This window comes from Genypterus blacodes, unplaced genomic scaffold (genome assembly GCF_046128005.1).
Source record: "Genypterus blacodes isolate CSIRO-AG114 ecotype Tasmania unplaced genomic scaffold, CSIRO-AGI_Gbla_v1 ptg000137l_1, whole genome shotgun sequence".
In the NCBI taxonomy this organism is placed as follows: Eukaryota; Metazoa; Chordata; class Actinopteri; order Ophidiiformes; family Ophidiidae; genus Genypterus; species Genypterus blacodes.
Window position 1 is genome coordinate 1,051,510 of NW_027466939.1, and position 16,138 is coordinate 1,067,647.

A 16,138-nucleotide genomic window follows, 5' to 3' on the forward strand; every position below is an offset into this window, starting at 1 on the left:
CTAAAAATGTACAATAAAAAGGGGCCGTTGCAATGAAATGAACACAACACACAATAGAGGCTGTAAAGGGTTGCTTTATTCATACAAAACATAGAGTGATCTTCCAGTTAAATATAAGCATAAAAGGAAAATGTGTGACGTCACCTTGCATGTTACTTTAATCACGGCAGCTTCACACAGCCAGTCCACTCCTGTAGAAGAACATTTTAATGAGCTCGGTTTGACTAAAATCCCCTAAAAGACAGTTATCTGGGTCATATCAGATGTATGTTGTCTTCACTAATGAATCAGAAGTCTAACGCATCATGATCATCACACATGACCCTTAAAAGGTCACTAGGATGATTATAGGAGTACTTACTCTCTTGGGCCTCATGGATCCATTCCCATTTATCCCTGCAGGAGAAAGAAGTCTGAGTGAGATTATGTATTGAACCAAGGGAACCAACAGGGAATTTGGAAGGTTAGATCAGAAAGGATGTTGACTTCATTTTTTCATCAGAAGTCTAACGCACTTATATCATCATTTACAGAACTTGAAACGTGAAATCCATCATTTAGTTCATTTGGATTCCTACCGTTAATCCCCTGACCGCCATCCGATCGCAGCAGAGTCCACGTGTACCACCTTGAACGCGGCAGTTCTCACGATCAAGCCTGGTTAGAACGCAAACAAACAAACAGACAAACAGGTGAGAACATACCAAACACACTGTATTTATTACCTCATGTTTAAAGCGAACACATATTTACCTTGGCCTTCTCTCCTCCATGCGGCCTGCTGCTCACGCCTGTCCCATCACGCTGCTCGTCACATGGCGCAGATCGCACTCATCTGTCATGACGCTGACCCAGAAACAAACACAAACAACCGCTCCGACATCCAACCGGCATGATTTAACTCTGATAGCGACATTTATGTGTAGATGAAGCAGGAAGTGGCTGTTCGGCTCACGAAGCATGCGTTTCTCTACACTGCTGCAGAAAATGTCCCCCGGTAGTACTTTATACTACATCCGGTATTGTTATCTGTGCTTTGATTGGCTGGCGCTTGATTCTCCGTCTCCCCTCCTCCACTGGTGTGAGGTCTTAGCTCAAGTCCAACCCACGGATTTCATTTCAGGAAGAAGCAAGACCCAACGATGCTGGCTAGATGCCTGCTTCATAGCTATCAACGTGGATAGACGCCTCCACACGCTCCGTCACAAGCCAAATCAGATTTCTATGTAGTCCGCGGTGACTTTACACCGTCCGAACCAGCTCTTCATCCCGGGTCGAGAGCAGAGAAACATGGACTGGACAGTAAACAGCCGGGCCCTGGTGTGGTGCATCCTGGCGTTCCTCTGCTGCGCTGGTCTCCCACAAAAGGTAAACGGGGGCTAACTGGGATAAGCTAGCTGCTGTTGTTTAATTGAGGGTTATCTTAACGGGGTCGAGCTGTAAATGTGGCTGGATATTGTGAACTTTTTCCACGGCTGGACCCCCCCAGTGAAGGTTCCGACCCGTTCTGTTCCTTAGTAACCCGAGCGTCTGTGTCCTGTGCTGCGACCACACTCATTATTATTATTATTATTATTGTTGTTATTATCTTTAATAAATGTGTCACCAGGCAAGCTTGCGTAGTCAGTGTGTGAAACCAAAATGGTGGTTTGCTGTCACTGTTTTGTACCCGGTGAATTGAAACCTCCTCTGTCTCTAATGTTATGTCTCTGTCTGTGTCTCTCTGTCTGTCTCTCTGTCTGTGTCTCTCTCGGTCTCTCTGTCTGTGTCTCTCTCTCTCTGGTGATATCCACATGGTAGATTAATTCACTACATTGTAAGTGTTTATCCCAGTAAATGCATTAGATCTTTGCTAATGTTGTATTCAAATCTCTCATGTTTGTGCCATGTGAGCGTCTGCCACATGACAACTACAGTATAATGTAAATGTTTCTGTTTACTGTTGACGAATGGTGTTGATCATGTTTGTCTCCAGACCCCACACAGGAACATACAACATTACAACATTACAACACATGGAGTTAGCTCAGCCCCACTTTGCAGTATTCCAAACTCTAAATCCACATGGTCATATTTGTAGTCTCGTTTCTGATTGGGCAGACAGACTGATCGGCTAAAACAAAGTTGTGTACTTATGCTATCTTATCACAACAGCAGAGTGGTTGTGCATTGACTGACTGTGCCTGATCGAGGGCCAACACGTGACTTCTTTCCCACCGGATCGACATGCAGAGAACTGCCGGCAGATCCGTGTTGACAGAGAAGAAAGTTTAAGTTGCGTTTTCCGTAGATCTTCACTAAAGATTTGCATATTAAGACGACGATGGTCATGCGTCTGTTCTTGTGTCATTGCTGTAAAACTCACTTTTGTCGTTACTGTCTGTTGAAAGGAGATCAAATATCCCCGAGCTTGTACCATCCTTTCATATTTGCACAGCCCCAAGGGGGGAAAACCTCTAACAAACTGTCCAGGGTGGTGGAGACAGTAGGTAAAAATCATTGGCAAGAAGCAAACAATTGATGGGGGGTTGACCTGTACAACAAGGCCGAACAAAGGACGACATTCAGTCTTGTTAAGGACGCAACACATCCTCTCTGCACTCAGTTTCAGTTACTCCCTCCAGGTTGACAGTAAGGATTTCGTTTGGCGAGACGCGGCAGTTACCTGTCAATATGTCTGTGCGATCACACCTCTGCCTTTCTCTTATTTTATTTACCAAAGACACATTTCTGCACCTCGCTGGACAAGAAAGAGCCTTGGGTATGTCTTGATCATTAGACTATTTCCAATGCCGTGTTTGTTCAAGCACACTCAGGGATTTCCTAAGTATTGACTTTCAAACCCCTTGGCTACCATACACCTTTCCTGACCAGAAACCAGAGATGTGATCAGGAGTCCCATTCTTGGTTTCGGCGCTACTTTTCGCACAAGAGGAAGCAGCGAAAAGGGATTGATTGTTGCGGACAAGGTGGTAGTGAAACTGCGAAGCTGTTTCTCACCCTCGTGATCAAATCAAGAAATTGTTGGTTGTTGGAGATACGGATCAGCGTGGTTCTCTGTTCAAACGTTTGTTTTGACTACTTATGGCAGCGATGTGACGCCGTACGAATAGGTTCTTCAGAGGTTAATTGCTTGCATTGTGTTTGACACCTTTCACACTGATGAGGGAGAAATATAAAAGCTCTTTGGTTGATTTTAAATCAGCCAAAAGTCCATTCTACCATTTATTCAGTCTTCCACCTATAGCCAGTGTATTTCCCTCCAGCAGTGTTAGGGTTTATATCCCTCTCGTACCTCAGGGCAGCTAGAAAGGTCAAGTGATGAATACAAATGTTTTTCATTTGTTTACACACCTGGTAAAGCTGTTTTAATGGAAGATGACGTCACAGATGCTGTTGACGCCGCGACATTTGTTGTGTTTTATTATAGCATTGCAGCTTCACACTTTCCCATCCTGTCCCATCTACAGATAAGGATGTCACTCCACGCCACGGTATTCACTGGAATTATTGCAAACCAAAGCCTCTGATAAGGATTTTATATTGCTGTGTGTATGTGTGTGTGCCTGTTTACATTCAGTGAGAGCGCTGCCAATCACATCCTGTCCCGTGTTGACGTTGGCAAGCCAGGTAGGAGGCTGTGAAGCGTGACATTCGAGCTTAACCTGACGTCTGCCATCGCACGAGCATTGCGTTTAGTTTCCCTCGAAGCAGCGTCTGACCTCATTGCAGACGGGCGGGGGGGAAGTGAAGAGCGCACAACAAGACTTTGCTTTCTCCCAATTTTGTTGTATTATGTAACTGACTAATCCAATGTTTCTCTGTTGCACACAGTAGAACGAGGAAATGAGAGGGGATGTTCTTATGTTTCAGTCCTTTCAGAAACAGCTGCGTCAAACCTCGGCCCCCTACTGTCTCTCAGTGCAGCTGGGTATTTCATAAACAGATGGCCAATAAATCCTGCGAATGAAACCATGTAAATGTCCATCGATTGCGTGTCAGTTTCCATCCTAAACCTGGCAACTACCACGCATGCTAGAACGTTGAATCAAGTGCAACCAAGAAAGCTGAGAGGCGGTGAGGGAGCCACAAAAGCAAAACGCGGGTTATGATTCTGTCATGGGTACAGGTACAGGGTTTGTGGCTGGCTGGGAAGAGTCACAGGTGTGCAATATTGACACAAGTGCCAGTGTAGGATGTGAGATTAGAGCAGAGGTTCTGCAGTCAAATATGAAAGGCCGCCTCCATATTTGACTGCAGTTTCTTTCTGCTGTGAAACTTAGAAAAACAAATCAATTAATGTCCACTCAACATGACAGCGTTGGGTGTTTGGGACTCTGTGATTTGTTGTTGTTACTGGATCATATATTCTTTGTTCTCTCTCTCTCTGTCTCTCTCTCTCTCTCTCTCTGTCTCTGTCTCTGTCTCTGTCTCTGTCTCTCTCTGTCTCTGTCTCTGTCTCTGTCTCTGTCTCTGTCTCTCTCTGTCTCTGTCTCTGTCTCTGTCTCTCTCTGTCTCTGTCTCTGTCTCTGTCTCTGTCTCTGTGTGTGTGTGATCTTATACATGTATATGACCCCCAACAATACTGATTTGCATGACTTTCCATGCAAGTTGAGTGACCTGGCGCTGGCGGTTGCGTTCACTCAACATGCCACGTACACACACACACACACACACTCGCCTGATTTATTAGTTCTGGTGGTTTGTGTCGGGCTTCAGAGCACTTCAACCCCCCGCCCCCCTCTTCTCTCTATAAGTGTCTAAGTGCTCAGAAGAGTGTATCCGTACAGTAATTAGGGATTGGTAATCTGCATTAAACGCAGGGTCTCCACCCCCCCGCCGTCCTGTTCAGCGGGATTAGTCGAGAGTAGAGATGTTAATGGATAACACTCTGGTCCAGCAGGAGATTGGGGCGTATCTCAGCTTCTCGGCTACAAAGAGGGTAAAGATGGCAGGGTTGTCCTCAGGTGGTCTACTCACCTTTTTAGATGCATCATACATTTCATACAAAGCGTTTAGAATTCCACAGTTTGGCATAAGCTGAGTCATGAGGCTGCGTCACTTCACCGCCAGTGGTCAGTTGGGTCGGTTGGTTGCCGCCTACATCTGTTCTATCTTCATATCTCTGCGTCCTACTAAGTTTCTCAGCATGTCTGAATGTCAGTCCATGTGCTGTCCACTACTTTGTCACATGGATCCAAGCGTGCCACGTGCGTCAGTGTGTGTGTGTGTGAGTGGGTGCACAGGCTACTGGAAAGAGGAGCACCCACACGGCCTGCTCAGCCTACTGTTCATCGGCGCCGAGGGATGTGGAAACACCCCCGTTCTGAGGCGATTGCGAAATAAATGATCAAAGCCAAACTGTTGCTGAAGTTTAGTTTAGTTTAGTTTAGTTTTGCATCCCAATACTGCAGTATTTTGTGCTTTTGAAGCGTTTTTAGTTTAGTTTAGTCTCTTTTGTTTACATCGCCTTCATTTTGTGTGGCCTTTCTGTCTTCCAGGGCTTCTGCAGTGCCGGCTCAGTTTCCCTCCCTGAAAGCCTGCTCTTTGTGTCCACGCTGGATGGAAACCTGCACGCCGTTAGCAAGAAGTCAGGCTCTATAAAATGGACGCTAAAAGAAGGTAAGAGTGTCGCTCGCGGTTAAGTTTTTTTGTTTGCTTTGCGCGTCTCAAAGGTTCTGTGTTCAGGTTACGTTTCCAAATACACAAAGTTCTTTTGTAGGAGGAGACACAATGACATTCCAATGTGCCGTTTCAGGGTTTGGTTATTCGTCAGCAGATTTTTTTTTAATCACAAAGCTGAACCTGATTTTGTAAGGAAGAATCCAGGGCAACATGGTACCACTGTGAAACATTCTGCTGTAATCTTATCCACATTTCATCACTCACACCACACAACTTACACAAATGACTTTTTCATAGCACAAAAATATGTTGTGTTTGTTTTTACATAATGCAACTCAAAGACATTGAAATTCAGAAATAGGAATTGGAATCTGCTTTCAGTCTGAAACTAGACAACAACTACATGTACGTATAGACCGTATCAATGGTTTAACAAAACATCCGGTTGGTCCTCTAAAAGTATTAATGAGTTAAAGTCAATGCTATGGAATCATGTCCTGTGTTTAGGCTGAACTCGTGCAAATGACACAAAACGTTCTTTTAGGCAGCAGAGCCCGGTAATGATTAACTGAGAGGGGGCAGATATAGCCTGTAATCAAGGTCGGCGTGGGCAAGGGTAAGCCGCGCTCTTCTATCAGCCGCGCTCGTATCTAAACATTTTCACCGTGTAAGCATTTAGGCCGCTTAACATGTGAACGGCTACATGCTTGGTAGTTACACTAGAAAGTAAACACTGGAAAAGATGGCATTTAAGTGTTTTACTTCCTTTTATAATGCTGAACCTGATGTGACGGTAAAATCAGTTTGTTTCCTGTGTCAAGTATTGGAAATGCACGGGAAAACCTAAATTGATTGCAGGCCACAATGTTTCCTACCTGCGAGGGAAACGGTAACAACAATGAATAAGTGAAGCACATGTTAGTGGTGTGGAACTGAGCACACAAACCCAGGAGATTAATAAACATTAATGCAGAGGCGGCAGCTGTTTTTCTGGAACACCTAGTGAATATAAATGTAAATGGTTCTGGGGTCATGCTTCTTCACAGGTGGCTGTTGTCGGTTTGCAAACATACGAGTGCTAAAACGTCTTGACTACTCCACCCACCTATTAATCTGTGACAAATGTGGGAATTAACATCCAATTGAAGGTGGGAAATACCAAATATTCCCCTAAAACAACATCTCAAATTTGCAGATTTGCTTGCTTTAGTCTTGTCGTTTCATTTCGACATAAATTGAATTAGATTCCTGGTTCTTATAGACGCTGCTTTGGGCTCAAGGCACATAGCAGTATCTTAACACTCGCATTGACTCTTCTTTAAACTGATAATAAACATAATTGGCAATGAAATCAGTATTATTTGAAGTATAGGAGCTAGTACCATTCACCCACATGTACGATCCAGGTCACATAGTTTGCCTGTTTACTCCTTGTTGGCTTTCTAATCGCACATGCGTGGGTCGGCCAGCCTGGCTGAATTTCCTGCCCGGCAACATAGAAACCTGTTGTTTTGGCCACGCCCCTTTGTGCACTTGCATATAATAATTGTTAAGGTTCCTTGGGCACAACAGTCATTGACCCCCTTCAGGTACTCCCCCCCTCGCCCTCCCCGTACTGTTGCTGACCCCCTCTAGAGATCACCATCTGGCCCACGCCCTTTACGTTCACACTGAAGGGAGGGGCGTGTTTGTTAAACTGCAGCAGGGGTTAGAGGTCAACATTTGCAGTCATGGCTTTACGCTGGACGTTTCAGGCACGTTTCCAGTCCATGCCTTGTTGTGTTATGTTGGGAGAAAGTTTGGAATCGGACGGCTTATCAGCAACAAGTATGAGTGGGCTAGAGTGCATTTAAGAGAATGTGATGCAACGTGTGTGTGTGTGTGTGTGTGTCAGACAAGTTGTCCCCCACAGTTGTCACATGCTGGGTTCATCCACACAGAGCAGTAGGAGTGACAGTTTGCCCGTCATGTTTGAGGTTATTCGTTGCCTTTGTCTTCTGCGGGATCGTTGTCATTGTCATTGCACAACATTCACCCACTATTGTTTTCATTGATTAATAATCTTGTATGTCTTGACTTACAACTTGTCACTTTGTCTCTGCTCACAGATCCAGTCCTTCAGGTCCCCACACACGTGGCAGAGTAAGTGTCTTTAAGCTGTTCAGCGTGTGTTCACGGACACAATGTAGCCTTGTGTTTTGCGCAACAGATGTACATGCTTGTTGTAAACTCATACTACTCAGTCCTACAGAATGCTTACAAAAGCTCAACTTAGTCTGTACTGTTTCCTTCAGGCCAGCCTTTCTGCCTGACCCTAACGACGGCAGCCTGTATTCTCTGGGAGGAAAGAACAGCGAAGGCCTGACAGTAAGAGGAAACGACTTTATCTCTGGCATCTATCACTGTATCACTCTTCACTTCCTCTTTTCTAGTCTAACTTCAGGCCAAAAGAAATCCACATCTCATTCAGAAGTTACAACATTGTGCTGTGTATCACATTCGTCCTATATTGTATTAGGACACGGAGTTGGTTCGAGTCATCTCATGTCGATAATGCTGCTTCGTTATGCTCAAACAGAAATTACCTTTCACAATTCCCGAGTTGGTCCAAGCCTCACCCTGTCGCAGTTCTGATGGAATCCTTTACACGGGTAAGACCACATATTGAAAGACATGAAGTATGATTGAAACAAATTCTAAGCATTGCTCTGTTTGCTACATTCTGCCCGCTCATTGCCTGCTGTAGCAAAGGAACAATGTGACGGTGGGCAATGAGTTCAATTGTGGTGACGAGCTCTGTTGTGAATAGCGACTACAGTCCCAGTCCCCAGTGTGCCTCCCGGCCTGAGTGAGACGCTGTTATCTGACTTGCTCAAACCCCTTAGGGTGCATTTGCATTCCACACCGCCTGCGGTTGTAGCTGGTGTTCTTTTGAATTGACAACAGTTAACGGAGGACAGGTAATCTACTATGGTGCCTTTGTCATTGTTTGAAAGTAGGCAGGTGACATTTGCGTCATTATCATCCCAGCTTTTGTTCCCATTCAAAGGAAGCTGTTAGCGGCAAAAACAGTATTGCATCTTCTAAGGTCTTGCTAAGGCCACTGCATCCAATCCTCATACTTCAAGTCAGTAGGTTCATTTGGCTATAAACAAGGTATTTCTGTCACTACCTGCAATATTGAAAGGACGAGGTGCCACTGCCAAGAAGTCCCTGCGCCATCAACCCTGCGCTCAGTAACCCTAAACATGATGTTGACGCCTGTAGGATACGTGTTTATGTCCCAGAGGTTCATCTTATTTCTGTGTTTTTATTTTCCCCCAATGCTCAGGTAAGAAACAGGACCTGTGGTACGTCGTGGACCTGTTGACCGGCGAGAAGCAGCAGACCCTCACCTCCTCCTTTGCCGAGATGCTGTGCCCCTCCTCCTCCCTTCTCTATCTGGGCCGCACAGGTAAAAAGCTAAGCGGACTCGGTCGGTGGCTGTCCCACCCGAGTGTCGTTTCTCTCACCTTGCCTCGTCTTATCTGGGGGAGATTATCCTCTATTTGCTTTGCGGCCCACCACATTTAAATGTCGTTCTTACCCTAATTAGCTGACCAACCCTTGTTTGTCATGTCTCCTGCTCGTCCTGCGGTAACGCCACACTACAACTCTGCCCAAATACACATCCCAGCACACACGCTCTCTCCCTGCAGCGCTTCATCCCTGGGGTGAGGGTTAGAGTTGGTAATTGTAGACAACGACCTCGAGTGTGAGAGCCATCCAAACGACACTTATGTAAAGCCTTTAGTTGGTGTCAATTCCAAGCCCACATTGTCACCCCGTTGCCCATATCAAGGATTTAGTTTCACCGTGTCCACATTTTGAAGAAATTCAACCCGACGTATACCTCATACACACATTCTCAGTGTGGAGAGCCTTTTTGTGGAGGTTACATGAGAAACACATCCACCCCCATTCCCTGTGGAATTCACTACATTGTTCCTTTCCCTTCTTTCAGAGTACACCATCACCATGTATGACACCAAGAGCAGAGAGTTGCGCTGGAACGCCACCTATTCCGACTACGCCTCCACCGTTCCCGACGACGACACCAAATACAGTGAGAAAGCCGCATGTGCCGGCCCGGTTGTACCTTTTTGATGTCAGACCGGACAGAACCACTGTGACCGTTGCTTTTGTCCCCGCAGAGATGGCTCATTTTGTGTCCAACGGCGACGGGCTGGTGGTGACTGTAGACAGCGAGTCTGGAGACGTTCAGTGGGTACAGAATTATAACTCTCCGGTGGTGGCCATGTACATCTGGCAGCGCGAAGGCCTCCGCAAGGTCCCCCATACCAATGTGGCGGTGGAGACTCTGCGCTACCTGACGTTCATGTCCGGGGAAGTCGGCCGCATCACTCAGTGGAAGTACCCGTTCCCTAAGGAGAATAAGCCCAAGAATAAGCTCATGTAAGCAGTCTGATCCTTTTGTCGTGATCCTTTTATTCTGGATCTTTCTTTTGTTTTTAGTTTTCACCTTCTAGGTTTTCTGATTTCCTCTGAAATGTTTTCTTATCTGTAAAGTGAACATTGTGTGCTGTCAACACGCTGAGTCGTTACATTCTTTTTGATCATTGTTAGATCCTTCACTCATCAGACACACGCATGAAAAGGATTCATTCCTCTTCTGAAGTTCGTCATGACATTGCCCAACGTTGGGTTTGAAACAAGACTTGTAATGACCGGTAAATTAATGAACAAGTGGATGCAGGTCCTCCTCCTCCTTCAGTCCATAGTACTGTGAGCACAGTGTTTCTTCATGTATTTTGTTGACATCTGCTGTTACTGTAGAAAAGAGAAACGGGACTTTCAGTTGTCGCCCACACTTCACTTATTTAGTGAGGTGTGGGAAACGCATACACAGCATTATTTCGCAATTCTATTTTTAATAAGTTTCATAGTGTATGACACCAGGAGTGTGTAATGTTTTTTCCCATGTAAGCAAACACGCCCTCCCTCTCTCTCTGTCTCTCAGGTCCACTCTGTATGTGGGTAAATACTCCACCAGTCTGTATGCGTCTCCCTCCCTGGTACACGATGGAGTCACTGTAGTGGTGAGTGACACTTTATGTTCCACATCTCTGTCCGACCGCAGCACAGTCCTTCACCTCAACATATGAAGCTGAAAGTAAATGTTGCTTTGCTGGTTAACTGCTGAAATCCATTACCCTTAAAGGAATAGAAGCTAGTTTATTGCCTTCTACTTTCAGAGAGGTGATGTGTGTGTGTGTGCCTGTGTTTGCATGACTACAGCCTCGCGGCAGCACCTTCCCCATGCTGGAGGGTCCCGACATCCAGGAGACTGAGGAGTGTGTCATCACCCCGAGCACCAGCGTCAAGTTCAATGCTGCGCTGCTGGAGAGAAATCGCATCAACTTCATGCGGAACTACCTGCTTCTCATAGGTACTGCAGTAATAATAATAATAATAATAGTAGTGGTTGTTACTGTATGTTTAGGTTTTACAGTCAACTCTTTACTCACCACCCACCGTATGAGACGCAGTACAGTTCTACTCAACCAATGCTTGGGTTTGCATGTCACAGTGAGCAACTAGACAAAAACGGCAACACAAAACTGATGGTAACAGAAGAATGTCCATATTTGTCTGTATGATGATGATGAGAGATTGCTCTTCATTCCAGGCCATCATGAAACCCCTCCTGAAGCACACACAAAGATCCTGGAGAAGTTCCCCGATAGCTTCCCTCGCAATCAAGCCAACGTCATCCCACCTACCACGGACAAGCCTGTAGAGGAGGTAGTTGTGCGTGTGTGTTTGTGTGTGTGTGTGTGTGCGCATGCCAGCATGAGAGAGTGCGAGCTACTGAATATTTTATGAGAAAACTTCATGACCCTTCTGTCCTATTTCACTAAACCTATCCAGATGTTTGTGCAGATTTCTCTCTTATTCCTTGTCCTCTCCGCTCTTGCTCCATGTCTCCATATTACAGAAGGTAAATGACAGCGGTATGGATGAAAGGCCTCCTTCTCCTCCGCCCGAAACCTCCATTCAGGAACCAGGTGGCCGAACTGTTAGGCCAGAGGCTCCAGTAGACTCCATGCTCAAAGATATGGCCACCATAATCTTCTCCACCTTCCTCCTGGCTGGCTGGGTGGCCTTTGTCATCACTTATCCTAAGGCAAGTCAAACACCACCACCTAGTGGACTTATGCGTACCTGCCACTTACAAGTCTAGAACTTGTTAGAGGGCCCCTAGAGGCTGCAAAATGTATTACACTACATGATGGAAATAGTTCAGAAGTTGTTGTGGTGCACAGTATTGCAGTTCTCAGAGCTTTGGTGTTCGTGTCCTCTCTTACCTCAGAGTGTACACAAGCAGCAGCAGCTACAGCACCAGGAGTTCCAAAGGCAGATGGAGGAGCGGCTTGAGCTCCTCCAGAAGCAGCAACCCTTCCCCTCTGCAGACGTGGGCCCGGGCTTGACCCCGGATAACGACTACTTGGACGTAGCCCACACCCGCTCAGAGTTCTCAGACCACAGCAGCCCCAATGTCACCCCTCGTGCCTCCAACCACTCCAATCTGTCTGTGTCAGAACTGGGCAGCTCTGCCAATGAGCATGAAGATGGAGGTAAAGAGAAATGAAGAATAAACTCTTGGAAATGGAATAGAATACTTGTTGTTTAAAGCCTTAAAGAGTCCAACACTTAAACACCATGACCATGTGAAATTGCGATTTTGATGACGTGAGGAAGACTCCGATATTTCTGTGTGAAGAATTTGGACTCATACTTGTTTACAAACAGGCTTTAAGTCTACAGTTTGATTTTGAACCGTGTGAACCCACTTTTCATCACCGTACCTATGTGCATTATGTGTGTGTATCAGACGACGACTCCAATATCGTCAGAGTGGGAAACATAACATTCCATCCCAAAGGTGTCCTGGGTCACGGTGCTGAGGGAACCATTGTGTACAAGTAAGTGGGAGTGCTGGATGTTGCTATCGTGACATCACTGATCCTGAGCGCTAGTTCACGGCAGCTTCTAGTGCCTCTACACCCCAACACTAATTCCACCGCTCATTCCCCAGGGGTCAGTTTGACAACCGTCCGGTGGCGGTGAAGAGAATTCTCCCAGAGTGCTTCAGCTTTGCAGACCGGGAAGTTCAGTTGCTGAGGGAGTCGGACGAACACCCAAACGTCATCCGATACTTCTGCACGGAGAGGGACCGTCAGTTCCAGTACATCGCCATTGAGCTGTGCGCCGCCTCGCTTCAGGAGGTACTGAAGGCACTCGTCGTATATAAGTATCTGGAGAATTTAACTATTTAAAACCTTTCAGTAAACCTAAATGTACAGGCTGTAGTATTGTTGTCCTACTACCTCTTTCTTATTTGTGTGTCCAGTATGTGGAACGTAAGGATTTTGACCGCCATGGACTGGAGCCTGTGATGCTCCTTCAGCAGACCATGTCAGGACTGGCCCACCTGCACTCACTCAACATAGGTATCCACCAGTCAACCAGGACACCTTTCACGTCCTCAGCATTATTGTTTGCGTAATACCGAGTAGCCCTGACTTCTTCTTTTTCTCCTCTCACCTCTCTCCTGTCCCCCAGTCCACAGAGACTTGAAACCGCACAATATCCTGGTGTCCATGCCTAACGCCCACGGCCGGGTCCGGGCCATGATCTCCGACTTTGGCCTGTGTAAAAAGCTGGCGGTGGGTCGCCATAGTTTCAGTAGAAGGTCCGGGGTGCCTGGCACGGAGGGCTGGATCGCCCCCGAGGTTCTCAGTGAGGACTGCAAAGACAACCCGGTGAGTGACTGATAACAATCAAACACTGAATATATATAAAGTCATCAGATGATACGCATGGACAAGTATGGAATATGTAGTTTTGATTTGAAGCCAATCTTATTTCTTTCCCGTCTTTCCTCGTGTCCAATATAGACCTGCACTGTTGACATCTTCTCCGCTGGCTGTGTGTTCTACTACGTGGTCTCACAAGGCAGCCACCCCTTTGGCAAATCACTGCAGAGACAAGCCAATATCCTACTGGGCACCTACAGCCTTAACCATTTGCAACCTGACAAACATGGTGAGAGCTTGACGTGTGTGTGTGTGTGTGTGTGTGTGTGTGTGTGTGTGTGTGTGTGTGTGTGTGTGTGTGTGTGTGTGTGTGTGTGTGTGTGTGTGTGTGTGTGTGTGTGTGTGTGTGTGTGTGTGTGTGTGTGTGTGTGTGTGTGTGTGTGTGTGTGTGTGTGTGTGTGTGTGTGTGTGTGTGTGTGTGTGTGTGTGTGTGTGTGTGTGTGTGTGTGTGTGTGTGTGTGTGTGTGTGTGTGTGTGTGTGTGTGTGTGAGAGATCATTAACGGTATGTTTGTGTTGTTGACTCTGCCAGGGGACATTGTGGCCACAGATCTAGTGGAGCAGATGTTGAGCATGGAGCCCCCCAGGAGACCTTCTGCTGACAGCGTTCTCAAACACCCGTTCTTCTGGAGTCTGGAGAGAGAGCTGCAGTTCTTTCAGGTTACTACAGGCTACTGCATATTGTAGATTGTACAGACATGAACCATGATAGTGGGTCCTAATTTCATGCCCGTCTAAATCAACGGACACTGGTGACATCGCACTTTCAAAGTAATCTCTCTGTGCCGAGGCGCGTGCTTGTGTTTTTCGGTCATTCATCATTAATGTCATGTGATGAGAGATGACGAGCAGTTTGTCTTACATTTTGGGTTTGTTTGTTTGCAGGATGTGAGTGACAGGATAGAAAAGGAGCCGCTGGACGGACCTATCGTGAGACAGCTGGAGAGAGGAGGAAGGGCTGTCGTCAAGGGAGACTGGAGAGAGCACATCACAGTGCCGCTGCAGACGGGTATGAGACGGGATGAAAATGTCGCCGCAATGAAGCGACGCTTTGACCCACAAGCACGATGTGCTTTAGTTAAACTGAAACTTTGACACGGTTTTAAGTGACATTTATAATCTTATTCACCATAAAGGCGTACAGAAATGATAACTATTGGGAGAACATTCTGTGGTTGATGTGTGATGTGTTGACGTTCTTGTTCCTTTTGCAGATCTGCGTAAATTTCGCTCCTATAAGGGCGGCTCTGCTAGAGATCTGCTCCGTGCAATGAGAAACAAGGTAAGGATATCTTCTCTCGCTTTTTGCTCATTAAAGATGGTGCCTGCCGCCAACACCCGTCTCAATTATGATCCGTCTGCCTTCCACAGAAACACCATTACCGGGAATTGCCTGCTGAGGTACAGGAGACTCTGGGTTCCATCCCTGACGACTTTGTCTCCTACTTCACCTCCCGGTTCCCCCACCTGCTGATGCACACCTATTTGGCCATGAGGACCTGTGCACACGAGAGATCGTTCCTGCCTTACTACCCCAGTGTAGAGCAGCTGGCAAAGACACAGGCCCTCAATACGTACCTGGGGCCACAAAGACCAAATGAGCCGTTTACTCCACACTCACCATCACACACGTCGCCATTCTCCTCCCAACCCCAGGAATCTAAACCATCCCAGTCGTTGATCACACAAACTTCACTGCCAGTGCCAGTCTCAAACACAATACCTATCCAATCAGTGCCACCCACATTACCAGAGGAGCCTGCAGCTTCAAATTTGACAATTCAGACGGTGTGTCCCGTAGCAACGGCAGCGTCCACTCAGACGGACATTCAGGCGGTGAACCCCACCGCTGCCTCACAATCATCTACTGTTTCTCTCAGGCAAAGAGAATCCGTTCAGTCTGAAACCCACGCACTGCCAGATGCTCCTACACTGGACAATGAACCGGTGTGAACCCGACCAGAGACAGGTGGTCACAGCACAGAGGGGAGTAATGCCTTAAGTAGTAGACGCCTACTGGGATTGTGTTGCCGTGCCCTGTTCTGGTGAGGACCAGGCCTGCAGCGCCTGCGATTCACTGCCGGGCACAGCGGCCGCACCCTGAATTTAAGTGCCTTCTGCTCATCTGGGTGGAACTCATCGGCGACAGAACCGTCCACTCGTCTGCCTCTGTCACGAAGGAGTTGGAATTCTGTTAACCAGCAGTGTAGCTGTAGCTGGACTGAGCAAAGAGAAATGTTTCTTTTGACATGTCCAAAAATAGTGTTGGGCGTTTTTTCAGCCCAAAAAATACCCGGACTTTACTGTGGGGAAACACGTTTTGATGTTGTTCAACACTTGGGTAATTTAACGGTGCAATGTTGTGTTTCTCACTGAGCGTGTTCACTGCACAGAGTGCACAGTGTATATTTTTGTATAGATTGATTCAGAATTTGGATCTTTGATAAATTGTTTAATGTGGCCGACGTGCCTTTTTAAAACACAGTGCTGCGAGGGTACGGATCTTTAAAATGAAACTATGCTACATGTGCTTGATTACAGTTAATGCTGCTAGATTGCTTCTCTTTTGTCAATCAGGATGATTGTGCTGACTGTTCCAAAGGGTGTTCAGATTGTCCTCTGAATACAGCCGGTA

At 46.6% G+C, this 16,138-nt stretch overlaps 1 protein-coding gene and 1 long non-coding RNA gene across 3 annotated transcripts; one reads left to right on the forward strand and one right to left on the reverse strand.

Annotated features, from left to right (window-relative positions):
• Positions 1 to 61: 61 nt before the first annotated feature.
• Positions 62 to 1,056, reverse strand: LOC143011621 (uncharacterized). Of its 2 annotated transcripts, XR_012964935.1 has the most exons (3): positions 754 to 1,022; positions 579 to 657; positions 62 to 396 (listed from the first exon to the last, which is right to left on the reverse strand). It is a non-coding gene; the product is annotated as an uncharacterized LOC143011621 (long non-coding RNA). The 2 variants fall into 2 exon arrangements; XR_012964934.1 differs by having other exon boundaries at positions 62 to 657; positions 754 to 1,056.
• A 74-nt stretch (positions 1,057 to 1,130) lies between these two features.
• ern1 (endoplasmic reticulum to nucleus signaling 1) lies at positions 1,131 to 15,779 on the forward strand. Its single transcript, XM_076164549.1, has 22 exons — positions 1,131 to 1,368; positions 5,502 to 5,622; positions 7,734 to 7,767; positions 7,920 to 7,992; positions 8,204 to 8,276; positions 8,957 to 9,079; positions 9,629 to 9,730; positions 9,819 to 10,080; positions 10,646 to 10,724; positions 10,924 to 11,074; positions 11,315 to 11,430; positions 11,624 to 11,807; positions 11,994 to 12,263; positions 12,521 to 12,611; positions 12,725 to 12,914; positions 13,040 to 13,139; positions 13,252 to 13,451; positions 13,587 to 13,734; positions 14,036 to 14,163; positions 14,389 to 14,512; positions 14,718 to 14,785; positions 14,875 to 15,779. The coding sequence occupies exons 1-22, from the start codon at positions 1,291 to 1,293 to the stop codon at positions 15,454 to 15,456; spliced, it is 3,297 nt and encodes a 1,098-aa protein (XP_076020664.1). The 5' UTR covers positions 1,131 to 1,290; the 3' UTR covers positions 15,457 to 15,779.
• Positions 15,780 to 16,138: the final 359 nt, after the last annotated feature.